A 27,308-nucleotide genomic window follows, 5' to 3' on the forward strand; every position below is an offset into this window, starting at 1 on the left:
AGTCCAGGAGCCTTGAGTTCCGGTGCCACCTGGACCTGGGCCGACAGCCTGCACCTAGGTGGCGCTCGCTGTGCAGCAGATGTGCAGGCACGGCCCGCGCCCACGACGCGCTCCCGCCTCGCGGGGGGGGGGGGGGATGGTGGAGGAAAGAGGTTAGAGGAGGAGGGAGGGGGATGGGAGCGGGCCAGCCCCGCCCACCCTCAGCCCCGGCGGGGGAAGAAGGAGGCGGACAGCCAAACTGGCGTAACGAAGACTTTACTGAAAACACAAAACCGGCGAACCAAGGATTACGGAACAGGAATGTGGACTCGTAGCAAAACAAAACCAAACAAAAGAGAGGGGATGGTGTCGGGAGGAGAGAAAGCGGGGAGGGGGGGGAGGAGGAGGTTTTTTTTTTTTTCTTCTTCCCGTTTCTTTAAAAAACCAACACAAGGAAACACACACGCAACACGCAACCAACGTTTGTTCCCGAGTAGAAACATAAATAGGGCGGAATCGGACACTCCCGTTCTCTCTTCCAAAAGGGAAAAAAAAAAAGGGAAAGGCAGAGCGTGAGGCTGCGCGCCCCTTAGAGCCCCTACTCCGAGGTACAAAGGGGCAGCCACGCGCAGGACTAAGGGTACAGAGGCGGCGCGAGGGCGGGGGTCGTGCGCTCGGGGTCCCCATCCAGAGTAAAAGGGGGATCCGGCTTGTCGAGTCCGGGGGCACCGAGTCTCGAAAGAGTCCGGGGCGCCCCCCCACCGCAGCTAGTCCGCGCATGCGCCCCGCGCTCGGGCTCAGTACGCGGGGACCTGGTGCTGGGGCAGCAGCTGGCAGCCGCTGTTGACGTGGCTGAGGACTTTCTGTTTGAGCTGCGCCACCTGCTCGCGCAGCAGGCTGGCGGTGGACGCCAGCTCCGTGTTCTGGCTTTTGAGGGTCTTGACTTTTTCCTCCAGGCGCGAGATACGCTCCAGCTTGCGCTTGCGGCATTTGGAGGCGGCGATGCGGTTGCGCAGCCTCTTGCGCTCCGCCTTGATGCGTTCCTGCGTGTCCATGTCGATGGGCGACAGCGGAGGGCTGTCGCCGAAGCTCGGCACGTCCGGCACGGTCTGCGGCTCGTCCTTGAGCGCCGCCAGGCGCGGTGGATGCGGAGGTGGCGGCGGCCCCAGCGCGCCCGGGGGCGGCGGGAAGGGCACTGGCTCCGCGGCGAAGGCCACGGTGGCCGCGCCCCCAGGGGGCCCGGCGCCCCCCGCGAAACTGCTCAGGTTGGCGTAGACCGGGGTCTCCGTGGCCCCGGGGGTGGCCGCCAGGTCCGCGGGCGCGGGGGGCGCGGGAGCCCCGGAGGTGGCCGCGGTGGCCGCACCCAACTGGCTCTGCTTGTGCAGGTCTTCCAGCGCCTTGACGAAGCCCTCGGCGAACTCCTGTTCCTCGCTGGCCGCCACCTTCGGGTAGAGGAACTGCGTACTGGTCGGGGTAGTGGTCACCAGCCCGTTGGACTGGATGATCAGCCTCTCCAGCTCCGGCGACGCTAGTTTGAGCAGCCCAAGATCCGGCGAAGCCAGCAGCCCGTCGGGGGCGCCGTCGGGGCGCAACGTAGAAGGTGCAGAGGCCGACCCTGGTTTCAATCCCGCCGCTCCCTGCTCTGCCAGGCTGAGCGTCAGCGCGTCTTTCTTCAGCATGCTGCTCGTCGGGGGCGCCCCGGGGAAAGCGCGGCCCGGGGGCGCGAAGCCACCACCGCCGGGGGCCCCAGCAGCACCAGCGACGCTCGACGCACCCGCAGCCAGGCCGCTCAGCGCCTCCTCGCCATAGAAGGGCGTTTCCATCCCCGCCTCCCCCGCCGCGCTCGGCCCCGGGGCGGGGGGAGTGGCCGCGGCCTCCCCGGGGGGCCCCGTATGCCCCCCAGTCCGCAGCCCGTACAGACCGGCTCCGATGCCGGCCGCTCTGCCCCGCGCCGCCCGCGCGCACCCTTATAGCCTCGGCCCCCAGGATGAGCTCACCGCCCCCGCTCGCCATTGGCGCGAGGTGACGTCGTTGATTTGCATAAAGGGGCGGGACCGGGACGCCCTCGCTCGGTGGCTGCTGCGACCGCTGTTGCCAAGAGCGACGCTCGCTACTTGGCACAACAACGCGCTGCATTGTGGGTTGACGTCATGGGGGCGGGGCTGAACGCGGTTTGGCCGGGTCACCACGCCCAGCTTGGATTGCCTGGCAATCTCTGTTCCTCCTCTGCTCTTTCTTGCTTCTCCTCCCTCTCTCTTCCTCCCATCTTTACTTCTCTCTATATCTTGCTTCTCTGTTTCTCTCAGACTGGATCTCATTTGTGTGTCTATCTCTCCCTCGGCTTTGGCACTTCTGTGGCGTGATGGGCCGAGCCTCATAAACCCAGGCCCTCGGCGAAGCCACGCCCCGCGTCACGCCCACCCAAGACACGCCCCTTGGGGGCTGGGCGCCAACCAGGGTTCCTCTGGGTGGGAGCTGGCAGGTGTGGTCAGGAAGGGGGAGGCAGAGGAGGGTCCCTTGGAGAGTCCCCAAAACTACTTAGCGCCCTGTCGGTTTCACAGGGTGGAGTCAGACGCCTAAAAGCTGACCCCTTACCTTTTCCGTGGGGAAACTGAGGATGGGATATGTGGAGGCCAACCGCGGCAATGGCAGCTTCCAGTTGTGGGGTTTTTTTCTTGATCTTTTAAAATTGTTTTAAAATATTCGTTTTGGGTTATTTTAAGACAGGATCTCATCCTCTAGCCTCCGCTAACCATAAACTTAACTTCAGTCCCCCTGTTTGGTCTTCCCAAGTGTGGCGATAACAGGCCTGAGCCACTTTATGTCGGCCTACAGATCCCGGTTTTTATTTTACATGTTGCGTTTGTCTTTGTGGTTTTGTGTGTGTGTGTGTGTGTGTGTGTGTATCTATCTGTGTTTATGTCTGTGTAGGTATCTGTGTTTGTGAATGTGTGTGTGTATGTATGTGTTTGTGTATGTCTCTGTGTGTGCGTGCCTGTGGGAAGGGCCAGAGGAGAACTGGGAGCCGGTTCTCCCTGGTGTGGCACTCGAGCTGTCCGGTTTGGGTGCAGGCATCTTTACTCTCTGAGCCAACCCCATAGCCCTGGATTGGGACGTTTTGAAACAGTCTGGAGCCCAGACTGACCTCCTGAATTCCCACAATCCCACCTCAGGCTCCTGGATGACTGATATATGCCATTGTGCTTTGAAGGATCTCTATTTGATTTCAATTGTTAGGACACCCTGGGCCCTAGCTGACCAAGAATTTAGGGCAATTCCACTGCCTCAGCTTGAAAGGCAGGCCAATCACCTCATCTTAGCATGAGATTTGAGATTTGAGCGGTTTGTTGAGTTTTATTTTGTGTTTTGAGCAAGAGTCTCTCACTTTACAACTGGGGCAGGCTGGGAATTTACAGATAAGGACCTGCTAGGTGCTGGGGTTAAAGGTCACCATGCAAAAGGTGTAACGCAGGTTGACCTGGGACTCCTGGTGATGCATGGAAGTTTGGGGTGAGCTTATGGGTTTTTTGTTTTGTGTTTGCCTTTGTTGTTTTGAGACAGGATTTTTCTATAGCTCAGGCTAGACTTCAGAAGTGATCCTCTGCCTGACACACACCTGTCCCCCAAGGACAGAACTAGGGTGCCAGGCCTCTGGGCAGCCATGGCAGTACCACATTCTTACTCTTGACTCTACTAGGGCCTGAGGTGGGTCCCAGAGTGGAGTCTGCAAATAAGAATCCAGGCTGGTAATCACCCTCTTAATTAGTACAGTATGCCACCAGGCCTGATGCAGGGTTTTCTGATTGCTAGGAAAGGCGGTAGAGGCGGTGGTGGGAGAAACAGGTCCCAGCACACTCAACACAGCAACCCCTTAGAGGACCAGAGTGGAGCCTCCTCCTTCCTCCGTGACCCCTGCCTGACCTGTCCCCCACTGGAGCTCCTTTCCACCTCAGGGCCTTTGCCCAGGCCATTGAGGCCTCCGAGGGTCCCACCCCCATGCCTGAGCCTTGCTCAGTTGTTGCCTCAGGGAGCCCCACACCCAGATTTTAGTCCCTTTGTAGGCAAGGGACCATCCAGAAAGATAGGGTGGACTCTTCCCTCACCACACACGTGGGGTTTGCGCTTCGCGGGCCAGATCCCAGTCTGGGCCCCCGAGAGGACTGAGCCAGCTAGTGCTGGCCCACCGCCAGCCAGCCCCGGGCTCCAGGCCCGCCTCTCCCCGGGCCGTACGGAGCCGGCGAGCTGGCGGAGCTCTCAAGGCTCCGCCCTGACCTTGGGTCTTGGCCTTGGCGGATGGGGGATGGTCTGGCGCTCTGGAGGCGGTGGTTTGTTTGAGCTAGCTGGGGACCTTTCTCTAGGCAGGCATATATACAAATTGAGTTTTACCTTTGTGGAGACTCAGTTTCCCTATCAGGCACGGAGAGTATTTTGTAGTGGCATGGAGAATGTAAAGGAATAGTAAGACCAGAATATATCTTTTTGTTGTTTTTCGAGACAGGGTTTCTCTGTATAGCCCTTGCTGTCCTGGAACTCACTCTGTAGGCCAGGTTACCTCCGAACTCAAAGACCCCGAATGCTGGGATTAAAGGCGTGAGAAGCCTGTTTGGGCTGATTTTTTTTAAATTGCATTTCTGTGGAGGAAAGAACACGTGAAGAAGGACCACAGAGTCTGTTTTGTCCCATTATGTGGGGGTTCTGTGAACTCAAGTCAGCCTCTCAGCTTGGAAGCAAGCGCCTTTACCCGCGGAGCCAGCTCGACACCCCATCAGTCATTGTTTAGTTTTGTTGTTATTTGGAGAAACTTAACCTGCTGGTCTTGGGGTGCCCTTAGTCTCTGGGAAAAACTCCTACTCAACCTTCAAAACCACTGCAATAAGCAATGGAGGGAGTAAAAAAGTCTCCGGACCCTGGGTTGGACTGGAGGCGGTGCAGTGTGTCCTGTTAGTAGCAGAAACAGTGCCCACTCGGGATTCTGTTTTCGCTTCTGTCTTCCCTGGGCAGTGTCTGGGGAAGTGACTTGTACAGGGCGCCATGGCGCAGGCTGGAGACTGCGCGCCCTTCACATTGAACCTGAAATCTCGTGGGCCTAGGTTCGAATCCCCGGGCTCTCAGGAACCCTTCCACAGTGCAAAGATAAATTTGACTTTTCTAGTTTGCGTTTTCAGTCTTTCCTTGATCAGGCAGAAACCGATGATCAGAATATAAGCCGGCGGGAAGATCGGAAGGGGGCCCCTGGGAGGGGCTGAGGCAGAGAGGGGACTGTCCCTGGAGTGTGAGGGCAGAGCTTGTGGGCACCATCTCCAGGTGGCAGGGCCCATGGGGCGGTCGCATTCCTGAGGGTCGGGTTACCGGGAAGACCCGGCCTCCCGCCCCTCCCGCTCAGCTTCCGCCGGCGCCTGGACCGCGACCGCAGGTGTTTGCGCAGCTTCTCCGACAGGCCCCATGTCCTGTTTTCTGGGTGGCTGCCAGCTCCCTCCAGCCTCATAAAACCTTTTTAAAATGAGGAAATGAAGCGCACCGTCAGCTTCCTCACCGGCCCAGTGTCTTTGGTATGTTTGTTGATGACTAGTTGACAATCAAGAGTTACCATGAAGGGCTCTCTCCTGGAGAAAACCTTCCCAGACCAATCTACCCACCTCAAGCGTGCATTAAAATGCACCTGCTGTGAGCCCAACCCTGACTAGGCCGAATGTGGCCCGCCCAAGTGTTTATTTTGTTGCTTGGCCCATCCTAACCTCTCACAAGGCTTTGCTGAGCATATACCAAGGGGTTGGGGAGTTAAACCATCTTTTCTCTGGCGCTTTCACAAAAGACAAGTTCTTAAACATGACAGTTATTCCTCCATTTGGTGTGTTTGTGCACAAGTCACGGCCCACTCCTGGGGGTCAGAAGACAACCTGTGGCAGCCTGTTGGTTCTGCCTTCTATCATGTGGGGCCTGGGGACTGAACTCAGTCTTGGTGCCGTCTCGCCAGCCAGAAGGGAGCAGCAGTCTTCCTGAAGCACTTCCTAAGCCAAGTATGGGGCACACCTGTCATTAGGAGTCCAGAGAAGTCCTCAGCTAGATAGTTTGAGGGTAGCCTGGGCTACATAAGTCTCTGTCTCAGAAGACAAAACAAACAAGAATAAAAGAATGAATAAATGAAGTGTTTTATCATAAGCTAATTTTCTATAATAAGGGTTTGTTTGTTTGTTTGTTTTGTTTTGTTTTAAAGACAAGCGTATAGCCCCGGTTGTCCTGGGACTCACTCTGTAAACCAGGCTGGCCTCAAAATCAGAGATGCCCCTGCCTCTGACTCCAGAGTGCTGGAATTAAAGGTGTGTACCACCTTCCCTGGCTCTCATTGTTAAAAGCACATCCCTTTCCTGGTTCTTCTTCAAAGTCCTCTGTGGATTACAAGGATGGAAGGCTGCCTTCTCTTGCCATAAATGGGACTAGAAACACCGTTAACTGTTACCAGACTTAGGGTGCTGAGACTTCACATGGGGTAGTATTCAAGATAGTGAAACCCTGAGTCACACATAACTAGGTACCCTTGTCCCCTCCTGTCAGGTGTATGGGACCCAACACACAGTATGCATTCAATTACTGAGTCCCAGCCTCCCTGTAAGGAAGGGGTTGCCTCCGGCTGACATAAGCCCCAGTGGAAGCGCTGACCCACTTCCGGGTTACAGGGTCTGTGGCCAAGGACCCCACTGGAGAAAAGGAAGTTCAGCCTTCGTCTGGAGGCCTCAGGGCTGTCCCCACCCACAGCCCTGCAGGCCACTGACAGACTTCCTGTGCTGTGTGAATGAATAGCATTGAAAGATTTTCCAGAGGGGGCAGTAAGTGGGGGAAACTGAGGCATCTTCAGACTTCCTGTTTTGAAGAACTGGGAGGCAGGTATTTGTAGAACCCATCTCTGGGGTCCCTTGGAGAAGACCACTCCCCCCGCCCCCCCAGGACAGACCCGAGCTGCTATGGCTGGGGAGTAACTCCGAGGGCTGAGGAGGGATGGAGAAACACATTGGTCACCTCATGCCTTTCAACCTTTCAGCCCAGACCTCTGGAGGCTGAGGCCAGGCGAATGACCACAGCCCAGGCCAGATTGGACTGCAAGCTGAAACCCTGTCTCAAAAAGATATGCCAGCCTGGCAGTGGTGGCACATGCCTGCATCCCAGCACTCTGAAGGCAGAGGCAGGAACATCTCTGAGTTGGAAGCCAGCTTAGTCTACAGAGTGACCATGGCTCTGGAACCATGACAGAGCCAGGCTGGTCTACAGAGTCCCAGGACAGCCATGGCTATGCAGAAAAACCCTGTCTCAAAAAAACAGAAAACAAAAATGTGTGTGTGTGTGTGTGTGTGTGTGTGTGTGTGTGAGAGAGAGAGAGAGAGAGAGAGAGAGAGAGAGAGAGAGAGAGAGGAAGGCTTAGAACTGAGCAAAATGGGGACCCAGGAATTTATGAACCAATGTGCCAGCCTCAGGGCAAAACAGGTAGCCAGGAGGCTGCTAGTTAACTTCAGAGAGGAGGATGCTGGCAGGGTTGCAGTGTAGCCCAGGGGAAACTGAGGCACAGGGCCCCATCCTGTCGCCTCCACAGGCTTCCAGTCCCGGGCTACGGCTGCTAAGAACCAACTTAGGGTTTATTTGGGGGAATTTTTGGTGTGTTCAGAGTGTCGATATGCCCTTACCCAGATGCACCCCAGCTGTGTGACCTGGGCCTCAGTTTCCCTTGCTGCACAGTTGCCCAGGTGTGGGCGGGTGCACAGCGCAGCTGGGAAAATGGGGGAAGAGGGCCAGGCTACAATAAGCGGCAGCCTCCTGCCTCCACTGCAACCACATCGCCCCCACCCCAGTATGCTGCTAATTGAACCCAGCGCTGGGGGAGGGGCGGAAAAACGGGTTGGGGGGGAGGAGCTGAAGGGGACGCGAGTGGTGCTAGGACCCTGGTCTTTCCAGTCAATTCGACCTGCGCGTGCCAGAGTGACCCAGATACTTAAGGGTCCCGCATCTGAACTCCTGAACCCGCAGCGCAGTCAGCCCCTCCTCCTCCCTGCTCCAGACCTTTCTCCCTCCTCCACCCCGCCTCCCTCCTGCTGACCCCTCCTCCTTGCACCCGTTCTTTGTCCTCCTTTCCCGCCTTTCCTCAAAGCAGCCAATCCCTTGAAATCACGGGGCTGCTTCTGGGACCTTGAGCGGCTTGAGCCCCGGCCTCAGGGTCCAGCTCCCCCCTCCCAGCCCTTCCGGAATTCAAAGTTCGAGGCGGCTCTGTTTATCTCGCCTGCTGAGGACTACAACAGAGCAGGCCCAGTGTGCACAGCCGGGTAAGTGTGTGTGTGGTGGGGGGCTTCCCTGGCGCCTGCGTGGAGAGGGCCAGAGGTACCTCCTCTGCTTTCCTTGTAGCCTTTCAGGACCGGCAGGGTGAGTTGTACGTCCTGCCTTCCTATTGCTGGAAAACACCGAACACACTGGGCTCCAGAGGTAGCTCGGCCTGTAAAATCACCTGCTGCTCTCGCTGGGGATCCAAGTTCTGTTCACAGCACCCACATAGTGGGTCACAACCTCAGGGGATTCAAGGTCTCTGGCCTCTGCAGGCACTGCATGCATGTGCATACACACACACACACACACACACACACACACACACACACACACACACACAATTAAAAGTAATAAGACTTCAAAGAGCCGGGCAGTGGTGGCGCACGCCTTTGATCCCAGCACTTGGGAGGCAGAGGCAGGCGGATTTCTGAGTTCGAGGCCAGCCTGGTCTACAGAGTGAGTTCCAGGACAGCCAGGGCTACACAGAGAAACCCTGTCTTGAAAAAAAAAAAAAAAACCCAAAAACAGCAACAACAAAAAACTTAAAAGAAGCCGGGCATGGTAGTGCATGCCTTTAAGCATTCAGGAAGCAGAGACAAGTGCATCTCTGAGTTCATCTCTGAGTTCATCTCTGAGTTCAAAGCCAGCCTGGTCTACATAGGGAGGTCCAGGAGAAACCCTGTTTTGGAAAAATAAAATAAAAAAATAATGAAAGGACAAGATATCTTTTTAAAAACCTCAAAACAGAAGCAGATGTCAAGACCATAAATGATCCTGGGAGCTGGTTGGTCCTCACCTCGGGTCTCAGACCCCTCCTGTTGTCCTCTTCTATGGGGACAGTCCCTCTGTGAAACTCACCCAACCTGGCCTCCAGATTCAGTAACAGCCCTCACTGAACTCCAAACAGAACGTGGGGAAACCTCCATCGAGAATGTCACACACCGCTGGGCAATGGTGGCGCAAGCCTTTGATCCCAGCACTTGGGAGGCAGAGGCAGGTGGATTTCTGAGTTCGAGGCCAGCCTGGTCTACAGAGTGAGCTCCAGGACAGCCAGGGCTACACAGAGAAACCCTGTCTCAAAAAACAAAAACAAACAAACAAACAAAAAGAGAATGTCACACACATGACCCCCAACAAAACAAGGCTGCTGTCCAACACATGCACCAGCTTAGGCGGAGCGGAGCTTGAGAGAGATCTCTCCCTTTGGAACTTAGAAAGCTTGGAGCTTCTGCTTCTTTACAGGGACTCACTTTTGGGGTCAGAGGAGACCCAGCAGTTAATAAAACGGCAGTATTCGGGGACCTGACCTGAGAACTCTTGAAATGCTTGGACAGTGTCTATTACAGGACCCAGTGCTCAGGGCCTCCAGAGCTGGCCACACTGTGTCTAATCTAGCCTGTACCCAGCTTAACAAAAGAACTAGAAAATTAACCTGCAGGGTTGAATTGACAGAAGCTGAGGGCAGGGAGGAGGAGGCTCAGGGATGCTCTGGCCTGGAAATGTCAGGCGGCCATGAGTGTGAAGACGGACCAGTCTCTGCATTATTTAGTTATTTATTTCTGAGGCAGTGTATGTAGCCCCAGTCGACCCAGTTATCTTTATGTAGACCAGACTGGCCTCACACTCAGAAACCATCCTGCCTCTGCCTCCCAAGTGCTGGGACTAAAGGCGTGCACCACTATACCCAGCCTTCAGTTTAATTTTTAAATTAAGTCTTTTAAAGAAAATTGAACTCCATTGTTTGGAATTCATAGAATATCAAAGATCTCTTGGAACCAAAGAGAAATTCCCCTCAGGACTGAGCTGGGCTGTGTACAGATGGAAATTCTAGGACCGAAGGCAAGAAGCAGACCAGATGTGCAACTCGGCTGGCGAGAGACGAGGTGGTCAAGCAGAGAAGGATCTAGGCTCCCTGTTTCCAGTCGTGCCCACCTACGGTGAGATCTGGGTGGGAGGCCTGGCTGACAGTAAAGCTGAAACCCAGCCTTACAGCCAGAGAGAGCAGTGTGCATCCCTGGCACCACGACAAGGGCCTTGTGACCATGGCGCAGTCAGCATCTGTGTGTCCCACTTGATTGTCACATCTCTGCAGCACAGATCACCCGGTGGGAGGTGCCAACACAAAGGGGAGACACTGGGGCTAACACATTGGGAAACTGACAGCTAAGGCACCATCCCTTCGGATGTGAATGAGCTGTGTGTCTTAGTGCCTCTGTTCTCACACTCCTGCAGTGTTTCTCTGTTGCTTGAATCTGGGGAACAGAGACAGTGAGATCACCCCCATGTCACTGGGGTCTGTGCCCTCAGAAGGTAGGAGAGATGACCTTTCTTGCCTGGCACCATCAGACTGGTTGATCTGTAGGGGACTAGCTCTGATGATTGAGGCCGGGATCCCAGGGAAGCCCGGGAACCAGCCAAGGGTGACTGAAAAGAACCAGCTGGCTCTGGGAAGCCTGGTCATCTCTCAGAGCTCTCTCTTCTCACAGAAGAGACTGAGACTGTGGCGCTTTGAGGGGGAATGGGCTATGTATGAGTGTGGTGAAGAAGGATGGTGGGAAGGTCCTGGCTTGACCAAGGATCTGTGGCGAGGCTCACCTGGCTGAGAGGGGCCCTCTTCAGGTGGATGGTTCTGAGAATGGAGTTTATACAGCCTCAGCAAATGGTAAGGGTTTGGGGCAAGCCTGCTCTACAGAGCAAATTTCAAGACAGCCAGGGTTACAAAAAGAAACCATCTTGCAAAATCAACCAACCAACCAAAATACAGTTTCATAAACGTCTGTTCAGGAACTTGTGTTGTCTCCCCCCATCAGGGCGGGGTGCCTATCCCAGAAGCCTCTCGATAAAGACCTTGTTAAGAATCTTTAGAGTGCAGTGGTGGCACATGCCTTTGATCCCAGCACTTGGGAGGCAGAGGCAGGCAGATTTCTGAGTTCAAGGCCAGTCTGGTCTACAGAGTGAGTTCCAGGACAGCCAGGGCTACACAGAGAAACCGTCTCAACGCCCCCCCCCCCCCCAAAAAAAAAGAATCTTTAGAGTCCTGGGAACCCAGGACACCTTGACAGAGTCTCTACAGGCGATGTGATCCTCTCATGACCACAATGGCTGTAAAATCCTGGTGGCCCTGGTAACACCTCCCAAACATAAACCCATGGAGCCTCCCTGTCTGGGAGAGGGGAGGAGATTCCCCTGCTGTGCCAGGGGCCAGCCACGCCCCTCCCATGGAGTCAGAGACCTGAGAGGCCCATCTAACCTCTTCCCTACACTGCCTAGGTGCCTTGCACATGCCACCGTGGGAAGCCATGCCCCTGCACTGCTGTCGGGATGGATGGCCAGATGCAGGGCACCTACGCACAGTCACATGTCAGTCCTCCACCTGTGCGGAGAACCTCGGGCTGCAACTTGCCCACCAGCCTGCATGACCTGTCACTAGCCCCTCTTAAGGCTGGGCACTGAAGATATCAGGAATGATTCAGGCTGGTTGAGATGGTTGAAGGGCACTGCCAGGCAGGGATAACAGATGCTCAACTTCCCTTGAGGACCCTTGCTGGAACCCTAGTATTGGCTGGTTTGGGCTTTCTTGTTTTTTAATTTTGTTTGTTTGTTTGTTTGCTTGGCTCACGGTGTGTCCCTGGCTGTAACTCACAGGGTTCCACCTGCTCTGTCTTCTGAATGCTGGGTTTAAGGGCATGCACCATCATGCTTGCCTCCAGGGAGGAAGTTTGGAGAAAGGCCTTGAACATGAGGAGGACCTCAGGCACCCCAGGGACCTGCAGAGCTTGTTTTCAGGAGAGCCATGGAGGGCCTGAGCCTTCACACCCCTGTCAGATTAGATGCTCTCTTGAATCAGGTTAACTCAGCCTTGGTCAGTCAGGCTCAGGGAGATGTCTGTCACAAGCTACACACATCCAGAGGCTTTGCTGGTATTAGTACCGGTGTCTGAAGGCAGCTTCGTCGGAACTACTGCTCACTCAAGCCCGGGAGGTCCAACTGAGGCAGAGAAATACAACAGAGAGTACATCTGCAGGCTGTGGTGCAAGGGAACGGGCTGGGACCCTCCCAGGGATGTGCCCTGCTGGGCCAGGACAAGGACCTTAACAGAAAGGCCACCTAACTCAGAAATGAGATTGGAATGACCATGCTCTCGCTGCCTGCCATGGAGGTCACCGAGGTCAGAGACTTACCAGACAGGGACAGCAGGGGTGTCTGGTGAGTCCAGTACTGGTCAACATTGGGACCCGACAAGGCCCTTGAGGATGATGTGGCCACACTGTGGGAAGCTCTGTAGCAGACAGCATCAGGCCCCACTGTCAGATAATAGCGTCATGGTCTGTACCAGAGCAGAGCATTCTGGGATGGGTTCCCTCTCAGAGACAAGTCCTGATAACCAAGCTTGTGTCCCCTTCTTACCATGTCTAAGATGCCCTTGAGGCAGCCATAAAGTCCTTCCCAAATAGATTGTGCATCCCTCTGTCCTGTTGCTCTTGTGGCCTCTTGTGGTGCCTATGGACAAGCTACCCTGTCTCTAGGAAGTCAAAGTCAAGACTCAGCCCTCACTACCCTCTGAGAAGAATGAAGCTCTCGAGCCTCAGGGAGCTGCCGCTAAAGACCCTGCTAAAGTGTCCCCGAGAGATACCTAGGATGCAAGCTGAGGGCAGTGCCCCTGGCTGCCCTGGGATGGACCCAATAGTAACAGCCCTCAGCATTAGATATGGTTCTAGCTCCAGACAGGGTTGTTTCCAGGGCCCCATGGGGGCAGAGCGCCCTCTGATGAAGTAGCAGAGGGGTACATGGCCCATGCAGCTTAATGGAAGAATGGCTCACGCTGCAAGGAGGAGTCCCTCCACACACTTAGTCATAGCGTGAGCCTGCACTCAGTGTCTCCATTAGTGGCTCAGTCTAGAGCCTTCCAGAAGCAGCAAGTACCAGGCAAAGACTGAATATGACAGGTGAGAGGAATCTAGTCAGGTAGGATGGATGTGTCTGGCTGGCCTGAACTTTCTCAAGCCCTTCCTCTGCAGTCCTGACTCAATGGCCACTGTCTCGTGGACCCTTCTCTTATCTTCATTTTGTGCCCACTCTCAGCCAGTGAGAAGCCTCTGGCCGTGACCCGGGCTGCCTCATGTGTTCCCGGTCACTCTGAACACTGCACAGATGTCTAGCACGTTTGTGTGTGTGTATGAGTGAGTGATTTGCCTGCATGTACACGTACACCGTGTGTGTGTGTGTGTGTGTGTGTGTGTGTGTGTGTGTGTGTGTGTGACTGATGCCCATGGAGAGCAGAAGAGGGTATTAGATTCCCTGGAACTGGAGTTACAAACAGCTGAGCCACATGTGGGTGTTGGGAAGTGAATGTCTGTGGAAAACATAGCCTGTGCTCAAAACCACTAAGGTGCCATTGGTGCCAGCACTTAGGAGGCAGAGGCAGAAGGATCTCTGAATTCTCTGCCAACCAGGTCTACAGAGCCAGTTCTAGGATAACCAGGGCTACCCAGAGAAACCCTGTCTTGAAAAAAACCACACAAAATGCTAAGCCATCTGTCCAGTCCCCCATCTTGGACAGCTATATGGAGGGGAGTGTGCAGAGACCCCCCCTTCCCGAAATGCTCAGCACGTGTGGCTTTCTGTTCTTGTAGGTTGTCTTTAAAGCTGGACATGCCCTGCAGGAGGCTGCTGCAAAGTTCTGCCCAGGGAGTTTCTTCTCACCGTGAGCCTGACCTGTCCCTTTAGCCTGGCTGAGGCCAGGGACCTCCAGCAACTCCTACCTCTTCCCCTGGCCTTGGCACATCTGGCTGAGTGATTGGAAGTTTCCAGAGAGCAAAGGAAAGCTGGTTTAGCCAGGTCCTGAGAAGACTAGCTAGTACCTCACATCCTGGGAGCAGAAATAGCTCAAAATAAAACAGGGCCTTAGAACTGGGTGGTAACACTAATAGTCTAAAGATTTATTTATTTTTATGTATATGAGTACAACTGTCTTGTGTGTCTTCAGACACACAAGAAGAGGGTGTCACAATCATTACAGATGGTTGTGAACCACCATGTGGTTGCTGGGAATTGAACTCAGGATCTCTGGAAGAGTGGTCAGTGCTCTTAACCACTGAGCCATCTCCCCAGCCCTACCAATAGTCTAAAAATCACAGCAGAACCCAGCAGTGGTAGTGCACGCCTTTAGTCCCAGCACCTGGGTGGCAGAACCAGGTGGATCTCTGAGTTCAGGTCCAGCCTGGTCTACAGAGTGAGTCCAAGGCCAGTCTGGGCTACAAAAAGAAACCCTGTCTAGAAAAACAAAACAAACAAAATATCAGACCAGAAAGAAAGGGGCTCAGGATGACATTGGTGGATAGATAGTTTCAGAAGGCTCAAAGGAAGTTATGTCTGAGCAAAGGTCCTGGGTCAGAATGTGAGGAACGCGACAGATTTCAATGAGGGACCAGGAGTGGGGTGGAGAGCATGGGTGGGAGGAAGCAATCCTTCAGGGTCCTCAGCCTCATCAGCAGGGTATGAGACTGAGTATTTACCATCCCGTGATTTTCTCTTTGCCTCAATTTCCCCATCAGTGTGCATTCCCCAGGAAAGGCCTGGGCTTTGAGCTCATTAACCCCAGCTCTGCTGTCCTGTGATGTCACCCAGCTCTGGCTACTCTTGGTTTACAGGAGTGAGACATGCCACCTGTTCCAGGAGACTGAGGTGCTGAGGTGAACACTAGTCAGAAGTTAGACTTCCTGTCTCCAGTGATGCCTGAAATCTGCTAAAAATATCCGTGCCCCCTGCCAGGGAGGCAGCTATGACGGTGGCTGGGCTGCAGTGACGATGCTGAGCCCAGAGGCAGAGCCAGTTGCCATGGTGATGCTGACTCACAGGCAGAGGCAGGTAGTGGCATCTGGTACCCGGCCGCCCGCCTCTGCATGGCCAGCACTCAGCATCCTGCCCAGCACCCACCCCACAGCCTCTGCAGGGACCAGGGTCGCTATGGAGGCAGGGAGGGCGCACAGGCTGCACCCTCCACTCTCACTGACCTGTCACAGCAGGAAGATGACAGAGGTAGTGTGGCCTCTAATGACCTGACCTTTGACCCACCCTGCTCTCATCTGTCCTCTCTGTCAATCCCTTCATTTCACATTTGCAAAACATGTCCTGTGCACTAATGTACTCACCGTCATGGTGGGGGGCTGTGCCGGGTGACCTCGTGGTCACTCGGACCCATCCCTGGCGCTGGCTAAGACCCCATCTGTTCCTCATTTTCTTGTCCCTGTCCCCCGCTGGCCTCCATTCCCACACCTCAGGTAGCCACAGGCACTTCAGCTGCAGCTAAGGCCTTCTCCAGCAGCCACCCACTTGCAGTCACATCAGCTGCTTTCTTCAGCTGGCCTCTGGGCCTCTGAATTCTTGGTTTCTGTATCTTCTTCCATCCTAGGTGATGGCACCTAGCAGGCTGGTGCCAAGCACCCTGGGTTACACAGTGACACTGTCTCCAGACACAACTAAAGGGACAGTGCATACAGAAAGGAGATAAGTGCACACCTATTAATCCCAGGGCTCAGCAGGGCTATCTCTCTGAATTCCAGGTCAGCCTGGTCTACAGAGCGACCATTTCTTAACCTGGATGCCCAGAATGAGGTCCTGAACTTGGTCCATAATTTCTGGGTCACCCCAGAACTGGGGAGGGAGAGACAGGTAGATCCCTGGAACTTACTGGAAACTGTAGAGCAAAGAAAGGCTATGCAGAGTGAGATGGCTCCACAGCTACAGGATACTGCCACCAAGCCAGACAACCTGAGTTTAGTCCCCTGGGACCCACATGGTGGAGGGAGGGAACTCCAACAAGTTGTCCTCTGACTACACACACACACTTTGTATAAACAGAAATAAAACGACTTTGAAAAACCAAAGTGGCCAGGTGGTGGTGTTGAACACTAATCCAAGCATTAGAAAGGCAGAGGCTAGAGGACCTCTGAATTTGAGGCCAGCCTGGTCTACAGAGTTCCAGGACAGCTAAGGCTACATAGATACCCTGTCTTGGAAAAAAGAAAGACCAAAGTGGACGCCTCTTTCGGAATAACCCAGACTGCTCTGTGACTTTAGCATGTACATGGGCACAGAGAGGCATTAATTCCACAGAAACCGGCATATCAAAGAACAAAATTCACCCAGTAAACTCATGAAACAAACCCTATGCTTGCTAAGAAGCAGGGGTCAGGGAGGCCGGGTTCCCTAAACTGCACTGTCTGGGGTGACTCACCCTCCCTCAGGGAGAGGCAGGTGGGGCCCGGGTAGCGCCTGACCTGACAGGACACCTGCTGAGTGGCAGCTGAGGCCAGCGCCCAGGTGGCTTGTGCCAGCCCCGGGGCCTTTGCACGCGCTGCTCTGACTGCCAGAGGAACGGGTGCCTGTACGTGCGGGGAAGTCGCCTAGGCTTCCTTGCTGTCCTTGTGGTCCCCCAGCTTACTCCCACCCTCACCCGGCCCCTCCCCTTTCGGGTTTCTTGGGCCTCCAGAAAGATCTGTGGCTTAGCCTGTGAGGGCGGACAGGGCCACTGGCGGTGGGGGTGGGGGACGAGGACTTGGAGCTGTTGAGTGCAACCAGGAAGGTGAGAGCGTGGGACTCACCACCCTCCTGCCTCAGCCAGGAGAGGTCTCCCGGAGCAAAGGAGATCAGAAACGGTTCCCCTCACAGAGGGGTGCTGCGGGGCTGGGAGGGCGCGGTGGAGAGTCTGCAGGACGCGGGTATTTTTAGGCGCTGAACGAAGCTCTGAAGTATGTCCATGGCCCCTCCCGAGGGCAGGCTGGGTGGCTGCTTGGGAGCCTGGATCCAGTAGAGGCGGATGGGATGGAGGGCGTGAGTCACCGCCTGGTGGCTGAGGCCAGGCAGGCGAGGGAGGGAGCATGCAGAGGCTGGTGCTGCCCAAGGGAGGCTCAGCCAGTCGGTCCTCACCGACCCCCACAGCTTGTAAAAAGCAACGTCTGGACAGCGTGAAGGTTCCCAAAGCTGCCACTAAGATGGGACTATGCATTTATTGAGTACCTGATGCTTCCTTTCTACTAGCCTGGCCCTAGGGTGATCACCACGCTGTGCATTTCTCCTATACCAGGCTAGCCTTAGGAGTCTGCCACACCAAGATTGTCACAGTGATGATTGCCATGCCATGTATTTCCTGGGTCCATGCTGTGCCCAAGGCTGATTGAAGGTTCATTCACAGCACACATTTATTTAGCACCTGCTGCATACCAGGCTGATCCTAGGAGTGATGATCTTTGTGGCTCACATTTGCTGGGCTCTGGGCAGTAATGTGCCCTCAGAGTACACTTATTTTTTTATTTTTTATTTATTTTGTTTTTTTGAGACAGGGTTTCTCTGTGTAGTCCTGGCTGTCCTGGAACTCACTCTGTAGACCAGGCTGGCCTCAAACTCAGAAATCCACCTGTCTCTGCCTCCCAAGTGCTGGGATTAAAGGCGTGCGCCACCACTGCCCAGCCATAGTACACTTATTAATCACTTACTGCATACCAGACTGGCCTTTGAGTGGTCAGCACATCATTTATTGAGCATGTAATTAAGTGCTGGTGCAGAGAGGAAACTGAGGCACGGTGGGGTTGAAGTGGTTCAGGCACCTTACCTAACTAATGCTTCCAAGGCTGTCTGGCCTGCTAGGCTGAAGGGCCTTGTTTTGCTGTGTAGTGCTAGGGAGGGAACCCCAGTCCTCCACACAGGCTGAGGGAGCCACACCCCTGCCCAGGGGAGGATTTTTTTTTTCTTCCAAGTTTATCATTGAGAAGCCCAGCAAGCTCTGCACAGGGGAGGAGCCCACAGAATGAAAGTTCTTAACAAGAGCCAGGACCTCCTGCTCCTGTCCAGTGCTTGGCTCCTTGTTGCCCCTTGAGGAAGCTGAGGCCAGAGGTTACTGGCCACATCAAGTTCTGTTACCCACTGTGCGTGCTGTGTCTTGACACAGGGTCTCACTGTGTAGACCAGCCTAGCTTGCCTCTGCCTCCAGTGCTGGAATTAAAGGGATGTGCCACTAAAGAGGCAATGTTAAAGTGTCCAGCAACCACTCTCTCTGCTCCTGGCCAGTGAACAGGACGCCTCCTGTAGGTAGTGTCAGGAGCCTTGGCAATGCTCTGGGGACAGGGAGGTCCGAGGAGTCCTCCTTTCTCCATCGGAGGTACTGAGGGGAAGTGGGGCTGGAATTAGCCACAAAGCTGAGCAAGGCTAGGGCATGGGCAGGTCGGACCCTGGGTTCAGGTCTCTATAAGTGATAGAAGAAGGGTGGCTGAGACGCCGCTGCTTGGCCTTGGCCATCAGCACGTGTGAACCATGTACCGCTCTGGCTCCCATCCTCAGGCACACTGACAGGCCCTGGGAGGGAGGCGGTCCTTGCTCTTCCTGGCTACAGGAAGGAGGGGCGTCCTGAGTCTCCTCCTCCCTAGCTGAGCCCCATCACCTCATCTGCTTGCCCAGCGTGCACTCACTCCTCTGGCTCAGGTCTACTGGCCACAGGGCCTTTGCATCTGCCTGGAACACTAACTAGGTGGCTGGCCCTGCAATACACCCCCAACTTAGAGTACTCAGGGTCAAAATCAGGGCTCCACACACACTCATCAGTGCGCTATGACTCCCTGGCACCAAGGGTTAGAGGACAATTTGTAATCCCTCTCCAAGTCCACCATATGGGTCCTGGAGATCAAAGTCAGCTTATCAGCCCCCCCTTGTCCTGAATGTCACCTGACCCCTTCCCTGGTCTTCAGCTGGCCCTTTCTGCAGTGGTGTATTTGGTCTCTCTGTGACAGGCTCCCCCTAGGGGAAGGGCAGGGCTGCAGGGTGAGGGCTTTGCTGCTGGCTAGGTGCCAGTCCTCCCACATTTGGACAATCATTGTAAGATGTCCTGGTGACCACAAGGTGAGTGGTCAGGCACTCCAGTGCTCCTTAAGATATATGTTACTAAGGCCTGCCTGTGAGGAGTCAGAAGGGTAACTGGGACATAAATACCGTGGGAAGTCACCCGTCATGGAAGGTGCCCTTCTGTACTCTCTGGACCTGGGTGAGTCACCCTGTAGTGTGGTCTGGGGAGGAACCACCCACAGGACAGCAGCTGAGATCAGGTGATGGGTGTGGATAGCAGCCCTGAGGGCCTGGCTTAGAAGGATCTGGAAGGCAGCCTTTAGGAACTAGGTCTGGCTTACAGCTTCCTCTCTTCTGCGAGGGGCTAAGGCTTGGTTCCTGGAACTCACTGGGAAGAACACAGAGACCTCATTCAGCTCAGAAGCTTCTAGAATGCACCTAAGCCAGGGTGCATGAGGCAGGAAGCAGAGTTGGCTGTTCTCTGTCCTATGCTGCAGGAGAACAGGAGTGGAACAGGCATGGAATGAGCACTGGGGACCAGGGCTGAGCTTGCATGAAGCTGCAGGGCCACAGGAGCAGAGCAAGGGGACAGGAAACAGACACAGGGGACCTGGAGGGTACTTAAGGCTGGGGCCAGGAAGTTGCTGTCACTAAAACTACAGCTCGTAGCCCAGCATAGTGGCACAGGCCTTTATTCTGAGCACTTGGGATGCAGAGGCAGAAGGACCTCTGAGTTCCTGGTCTCTAGAGTGAATTCCAGGCCAGCTAAGGCTACATAGTGAGACCTTGTCTCAAAAAGGAACGACAAAAGTCCAAATCCTAGAATTTGCTTTGTTCGGTGTTTTGTGGCATGGTCTTCTAGCCGATAGTCTGGAACTCACAGCAATCCTCCAGTAGCTGCCATACTAGGCCAGGCTCTCGGGGAGGACAGCATGGGGCCCATAGACTGGAGCTGGAGTGACTATACCTGCCATAGCCATTACCCCAGGGTCGATCTCAACATGGTGGCCAGCCTTCTGTAACGTGTTTCCTTTACACACTATTGGGGCAGGGTGTCACATGGGACCCAGATGTGGGCCCTGTGGTAGATCCCATCAAACCAGGCCAGAATTACAGGGCCACCTGCAGTCTGGCACTCAGGCTCAGCTGAGGGGACACAGGACAGCACTGACCCTCACAACTAGTCAGCTTACACTCTTTGTTTTTGGAGACAGGGTTTCTCTATGTCGCCCTGGCTGGCCTGAAACTCTCTGTAGAGCAGGCTGGCCTGTCTCTGCTGCCGTGAACCACGCTTATGCTGAAGTATGTTATTATCTTCAGTGTATTCGTATGGGTCATGAGCAGCTGTGGAAACTGGGGCCAGAGCCCACTTGGTAGAGCTAAGCAAAAGAGGCCCTGGGCTCCATCCCAAGCATCCCAGTGGCTGTAACTTCATTTCCAACATCATCTTCTGGTCTCCATGGGCACCAGGTACGCATGTGGTAAATACACACATGGACACACACATACACACACGTCCCATGCTGTGCTCTCCCTGGGTGCACTTGCCCTGTAGTACACTGGAGTTCTATGGGGTCAGGACTGTTCTGCCTGCTGAAGCAGCCAGCCAGTCTTGGCTTTGACTTCCCTCTCCTGCCCCAGTCCCCTCTGCAGCTCAGCCATTACAGGCCTGGCTTTTAAGTGCTTTGGAGTCCCGGCTGGCCTAAAGCTCCTGGTGCTACCTCTCAGCCTCCTAATGCAGGATCTACTCTCCAGGGCTGAGCTGGCAGGAAGCTGCAGGGCCTATCTATCAGCAGGACACACATACAGCCCCACGCCCAGGGAACTGCTCCCTCTGATGAGACCCTGGGGCCCTGGGGACAATGTGCTCAGGGCTTAGGGAAATAAGCCGTTGGGGGTGGCAGATGGATGGCGGGCTCCTTCTATGGTGTTTGCCTTTATTTTTCCAACAGAAGACATAAGGGTGTGCCTGGTAAAGGACAGGCAAGCGGCCATGTGCTGAGCCTGCAGCTCCAACATGAAACTCAAACAAGCCTGGAAGAAGCCTGCCCTTCAAAGAACAGCCAAGGCTTCACAGGTAACTCAGACTCCAGAAACTGAGTCAATGGCCAGCCAGGGACTTCACTGGACCAGATGCCAAGTGTGGTTTCACGCAAAGGTGCCCAGAAGTCTCACCCACCAAACTGGGCTCGGCTCAAGCTGGGACTGCTCACTGCTTGCCTGCCTGCCGCCCTGGCTTCTTCTCCGGCTGGCCTCGGCCTGCACCTGGGATGCCACCCCGGCCCCGGCCACCAAACACACCTGCACAGGACAGAAGGGTAGGGCTAGACACCAGCTTCCCTGGGCAGGGACAAGGGTTTTTTCCTCTGTGCCCCGTCCCACTGCGTGAGCAGCCTGTGGGAGATTCCAGGTTGTACTCAGTCTGGAGAAAGGGCCTCCTCAGCCTACAGGAGCCCACACCACCATGTCCTACATGGAGACTGTACAGGGTGCAGAGAGGCGAGTGCTCGGGTGTCCCTCCCCCACCTCATGCACCTCACCCTCATCGAGACCCCACCTCGGCCAGCGCCGCCCATGCCTCGGCCTTTCTGCTGCTTCTGCTGCTGCGGTCCTCCTCGCCCACGGCCCTTGGCGGCCTCCTCCCGCACCATGTCGATGATCTCGTCGGGGATGCGCAGGTACTTGATGGTGCTGCCACGGATGTAGCACTCGGGCATCCTCCAGAACTTGTCACCGTCCTGTGGGGAGGGGAAGTCGTACAGGTGGGCACAGTCCACCCAGGCCCAGGCCGGCATGACCCTCCCGGAGCGAGCGACCACTCACCCTCGACGTGCAGATCACCTCTCGAAGGTTGATGTTCATCCAGTTGTCACAGCTCACCAGGTGCCCGTTGTACGTCTCCCCATTCTTCAGCTCCACCAGCTGCGGGAGACCCCGACAGCCTAGTTCAAACACACCTGGCTTCTCCTCCCAGACTTTGGCTTTCTGTGCAACTAATCAGCCTTTACGGGCTGGGCTGCCACTCATAAGCGAGTGCTACAGTGAACAGGCACCGCTCAGGTTCTCCACCCAATGTATGGACAGAAACAAATTAAAACTCCACACTAACTGGGCCCGGTGGGAGCAGTGCACAGGTGGCCATGGCTAGAGTGAACGAAGGTGGACTGAGGACAATGAGGCCCGGCTCTGGCCATGTGGAGTCTATGAACACTATACACCACATATCCTTCCATGCTACCCCGGAGGGAACCCAGGCCTGCAGCATGCACGGTCATGTCTTGGCTACTCGGCCACACTGCTGCTCCTTTTCAAAAAAATGGTTCAACCAGTGGCAATCCTCCTGCTGCAGCCTCTCAGGCACTTGGGATGACAGGTGACCTGGCCTGTGCTAGGGACTCTCGGGGCGAGACCAGGGACATGTGAGTTGCACTGTGCCCCAGTTTCTTCCTGACATTACTATTCAAACACTTCTTTTGAATGTTTTACTTTGTACTGCATTTGCCACTCTGTCTGTGTGCAGAGAGGACAGGGAACATGACCCCCTTCCTTCATCATGTGGGTCCTGAGGATTGAACTCATGTCCTTCAGCTTGGCAGCAAACACCTTTAACCACTGAGCCATCTTACCAGGCCTTCAATCATGAACTGCAGAGGACTGGGGTGTGGGCACAGGAAGGGAGGTGGCCCAGAGTGGCCATGCTTACCATGGGGTGATTCTGCGCTGTCTTCAGCAGCGACAAGGGAAGCTGGAAGGTAAGTGTCAGTGTGAGTAGTGGTCCCCAGTTCAGGGACGACCTCATAGGCATGGCTGCCCCCAATGCACCCATCTGTGTTCAGGTCACAGGTGACCTCACATCATCCCATTCTACAGGTATTAGCCACCTGGACCTCCTGAACCATTTTGGCCATTTCTCCACAACTCCTGTCACCTAGAACCACAGAAGGGGGCATGGTCCTCTATCTGGAAGTAGCAACCTAGTAGCTTTTCTGAGCAGAACCTTGTCATAAGCCCAGGCTGGCCACAGCTTCTGAATGCCCCAGGGCTGCACACAGCCTGCTTCACACCTCATCCCTGTGCTTCCAGAACAGGTGACTTGGGTCGCCTGGGCCCCAGGGGAAGGGCTGAGAACAAGGAGACGGCAAGGCTGGTGACACTCTGCCTTCTGGTGCCAGCACCATAAAGACCAACATAAACCAGGTGTGCTGTGGCACACCTGTCACCCAGTGCCAGGGAGGCTGAGGCAGGGGGATAAGGAATTTTAAATTATTCTCAGTTACAGTCTGAGATCAGCCTGGACTACATTAGACCTGTCTCCAAAATTTACACAAAAATCAAAATACAGCCAGGCATAGAGTGCACATATTCAATCCCTGCACTGAGAGGCAGAGGCAGGTGGATCTCTGTAAATTCCAGGCCAGTTGGGTTATGCAGTGAAACAAACAAACAAACAAACAACACCACAAGGGGCTCAAGACACGGCTCAGTGGTTGAGGGCACTGGCTTGCTCTTCTGGATTACCTGGGTTCAATTCCCAGCACCCATACGGTAGCTCACACATGTCTACAACTCCAGTTCCAAGGGATCCAACACACAGAGACATGCATGCAGGCAAAACACTAATGTGCATGAAAAAATAAACCATGTTAAAAACAGAAGAAACAAACAACAACAATGGCCACAGATCCTCAGGGCCATCATGCCCAGTATGGTGACTTTGGGTCATTAGAGGACGGGGGAGCCTGCAGCACAAGGCCCTTCCCAAGAAGAGCTGGGGGGGGGGGGGGGTTAGTGGCAGGAAGTGAGGCTCAAGCCCACTTCCTGCATAGGCTTCCTGGAAGGGTAGGAGGCAGAGGATGGCCTTTGTGAAAATGGGTGGTGGGCAGGTGGCCTTGGTGACCAGTGACAATGGTGTCTAGCCTGATCCTCAAATAAACAGCGGGAAAAGAGCCAGAGCATGGCAGCCTGTGGCTAAGCTCCAGGGAGCTGGAGCCATGATCATCCTTGGCTACAGTGTGAAGCCACCCTGGGCTACATGAGACCCTGTTTCAATAAAGGAACAAATAAAACACTCAAAACCCCAAATACAAGGCACAGCAAGGGCTCAGGGGCAAACATTGCTAAACAAGGACGGACACACAAACACACAGACACAGCTCTTCTGGAACTGCTACGGCCCAGAGCAGGCCTGGAGCCTAATGCTGAATTTCTGTCCCTCCTGCCAGGGCCCCAGCCACCACCCAGGGTGCCCTTCCCCAGACTCTCTTTGCCCAATCCTGCTGAGCATGTCCCCTCCTGTGGCCAGGCCCCTAATGGCCACCCTGGGCTGCCAGCCTGTTCCCACCCACCGCAGAAGAGGCCGCTCTCTAATTATGGGGTGATTAGCACCAGTCTCCCCGGCTAGACAGAAGGTGAGTGTAGGCGTGGGCTCTGCTGCGGCAGGGAGGGGCAGCAAACACTTGCTGAACATGCAGAGGTGGGGACACCCAGCACAGGTGCATCCTGTCCATCACCACAGGTAAGAATGTGGTGTGGGGACAGGCCGCCACCCCCAGGTCTGTGTGTGCAGTAGGAAAGAGGAATGGAGGAAGTTACTAGTTCATGCTCCAGCTGGGAAGGTGCTCAGAGTGAAATGGGCAGACAGGGAGGCTGAAGCTGGGGTAGTCACAGGGTTCTGAGTGGGGGAGACAGTTAAACACAGAGCACCTGCAGGTGTCACAACCTCCACTTCTGTGTTCCAGTCCCAGCACCTCCCACCAGAGGAGCCAGTTTCAGGGAAGGAAATTCCTTCTCAGCCATCCTTCAGACTCTCTGGGATCCACCAAGTAGATGAGACGGCTGGAGGGCTGAGCCTTGGGCTCTTGAGTTCAGGAATGTTCAGCTGGGACACGCCTGTACCAGCTTGACGGCAGAGATATTCAAGTGTCTGTGTGCACCTGCATGGGATGAGTGTCCAGTCCTGGGTGCACTGGCCATTCCTTTAGGAAGGCTCAGGGGATGGGCTGGTGCTGTGGGGTGGCAAGAGAGAGTCTCGGGGGCTAAGGGTACACCCAGTGGGGAGTGCTTACCTACCATGTGTTAGGCCCTTAGTTTCTGCGCAAAATCTAGAATCAGGAGTTCACAGTGATCCGAGAATACAAAGGGAGTTCAAAGCCAGCCTGGGCTGTATGAGACCCCACCTCCCGTCCTGACCCAAAACTATATATACGTGTCCTTTCCATACTGCAGTGACTGAAGCAAAGGATCATGAGTTTGAGGCTAGCCTGGGTTACATCAGTCTCGATCAGAAAGCCTAACCAAAAGCCAAAATCAAACATCCAACCATCAGGAACTGAGTAGATAGCAATGTCTGGCTCTCCCAACTTGGGCCAACACCAGCGCCCCTCGATAGAGCAGCAGGGAAACCCGACCTCCTCTACTCCACCATGGAGTAGAGCTTTAGGAGTCCCAGGACTGGGAAGGCCTGAGCCTAAACTAGGAGAAAAAAATTCCTTCTTTCTGAGCAGGACATGATGTGTTCCCCAGGGAGAGAAACATCCCTCTCTCCGGGTTGGATTTTCAGCCAAAGGTGTGGGCAGCTGAGGTCAGACACCAGATAAGCATCAAGCGGGCAAAGGAACCCACGTGAGCCATTAGGCCCGCCCACTTCCCGGAAACGCAGCATTCCTATCAATGACGGTGACAAATCCCGGAAGCGATCATAGTCCCTCTTCCGGCCGCAAAAACCGCGTCCATTCAAGAGATAAATCCCAACGGCGACGCGCTGAGACCCTGGAGAGACACCGGTCACCTCCGGCCTCATTTTCCCCCATCTCTCAGCAGCCCGAAGACCTTGCACGCGCCCCGCCGCCTCGCGGCCCTCACCATCTTCCCTGCAGAGATAACTTCCGCCGCTGCACAGTCACTTGCGCTCCCACCGGCGGCCCACCGCGCGCCCCAGCCGAAAAAGACTGGCAGAAACTCTGGCCAATCAGCGAGTGGCTCACGGACACTCACCCAATCGGAACGGGCTAGGGCGGTGCCTACAGAACGAAATGGCCGGCCGCGTCGTATTCCCACCGTGGGATTGAGGGGCGGCCGTAAAGTGCGACACTGGAGCGACGCAAAAGGCCGCAGCATAAGTCACGCCCACTCCGGGTGTAACTTGGGAAAGGGCGCCTGCGCAGAGGTGCACTCCTGGATCTGGTTCGGCGCCACACTGTGGGCGAAGTTGGCTAATGCATGTGAATCGCGCGGGGGGCTGGGGGAACCCGCCTCTTTCCCACTTCGTGCTCCTAGCCTTCTATTCTCGCCCTTATGGATCTCCTTGTCTTTACCAAGTCAAATGGAATCCTTGAACGCGAACGGCAGGTCTGGCGTTCCCCGGCGACAGGAGGTGAAAGCTGGAATTTTCGTGTTTTGAGATGGGCTCTTGTGGCAGCTGAAGCTAGCTGATCATGAACTCGAATTAGACCCTGACTCAGCTTCTCCAGTGGCATGGCCGCTGTAGGCCACTAAGCCAGCTCCTTGCTTCTTTTTTTTTTCTTTTGAAAAACGTTATCATTTGGGGAGGGAGATAGTGTTTCTCTGTGCAGCTCTAGCCGGCCAAAAACACTCAATGTAGACCAGGCTGATCTCAAACTTCCAGAGTTCCTAGTGAGAGCTGAGATTGCAGGTACCACTATGCCTAGCATGCTGTGTGTTTTTATGTGTCTTCTTGAGATACAAATTCAGGTTCTCATGCTTGCCCGGTGTAAGGGTCCCTGATTTGCCAAAGAATGATACCCCGGACTCAAATAGTATGTAAACACAAAGAGTGTTTTATTCTACAGAAGTCCAGGGGGTCTCCCATTACCAGAATAGACACCCAAGTGAACTTGGAGGTCTGATTTCAAGCACATTAGGGAATTCCGGGGTAGGTGACCTCTATGTTAATCTGTTGGGTCCATCTCTATGGACATTCCATTACTGGGGTTTGGGGGCTGGAAACTTACTGGGGAGGTCTGGAAACTGCTGCTGACCCATTGTCCTTGCCTAAGGCCAGGTGGCAGGGCAGCTTCTGAGACCTGGAACTGCCCAGTTCTTGGAATCAGAGGTTTAGGCCTATTCTCCTTAACTGCCAGTTTGAAGCCTGTCCTGGAATCAGCCTAGCCTTCTCACCAGGAAGCGATTTACCCATGGAGCCACCTCCCCAGCCCTTCTATTTATTTTTATTT

The 27,308-nt window shown here is 54.9% G+C and overlaps 3 protein-coding genes across 4 annotated transcripts in view; 1 reads left to right on the forward strand and 2 right to left on the reverse strand.

Moving 5' to 3' along the window:
- The first annotated feature begins 76 nt into the window (after positions 1-76).
- Kxd1 (KxDL motif containing 1) overlaps positions 77-27,308 on the forward strand; it is a 168,087-nt gene continuing 140,855 nt past the window's right edge. The window contains exon 1 of the mRNA XM_076914304.1: positions 77-87. The gene's annotated coding sequence lies outside the window, so the exon portion shown is untranslated. The remainder of the gene's footprint in view (positions 88-27,308) is intronic.
- Jund (JunD proto-oncogene, AP-1 transcription factor subunit) lies at positions 240-1,936 on the reverse strand. Its single transcript, XM_034520798.3, has one exon. The coding sequence runs from the start codon at positions 1,800-1,802 to the stop codon at positions 777-779; it is 1,026 nt and encodes a 341-aa protein (XP_034376689.1). The 5' UTR covers positions 1,803-1,936; the 3' UTR covers positions 240-776.
- Lsm4 (LSM4 homolog, U6 small nuclear RNA and mRNA degradation associated) lies at positions 21,037-26,247 on the reverse strand. 2 transcript variants are annotated; one of them, XM_076914302.1, is made up of 5 exons: positions 26,110-26,247; positions 22,820-22,861; positions 21,940-22,038; positions 21,674-21,854; positions 21,037-21,417 (listed from the first exon to the last, which is right to left on the reverse strand). In XM_076914302.1, exons 1-5 carry the CDS (start codon positions 26,230-26,232, stop codon positions 21,326-21,328), a joined length of 537 nt encoding a protein of 178 aa, XP_076770417.1. In that variant the 5' UTR covers positions 26,233-26,247; the 3' UTR covers positions 21,037-21,325. The 2 variants fall into 2 exon arrangements, with proteins under 2 accessions (XP_076770417.1, XP_034376796.1); XM_034520905.2 differs by having other exon boundaries at positions 25,978-26,113.

The sequence above is a fragment of the Arvicanthis niloticus genome, chromosome 16 (genome assembly GCF_011762505.2).
Source record: "Arvicanthis niloticus isolate mArvNil1 chromosome 16, mArvNil1.pat.X, whole genome shotgun sequence".
NCBI lineage: Eukaryota > Metazoa > Chordata > Mammalia > Rodentia > Muridae > Arvicanthis > Arvicanthis niloticus.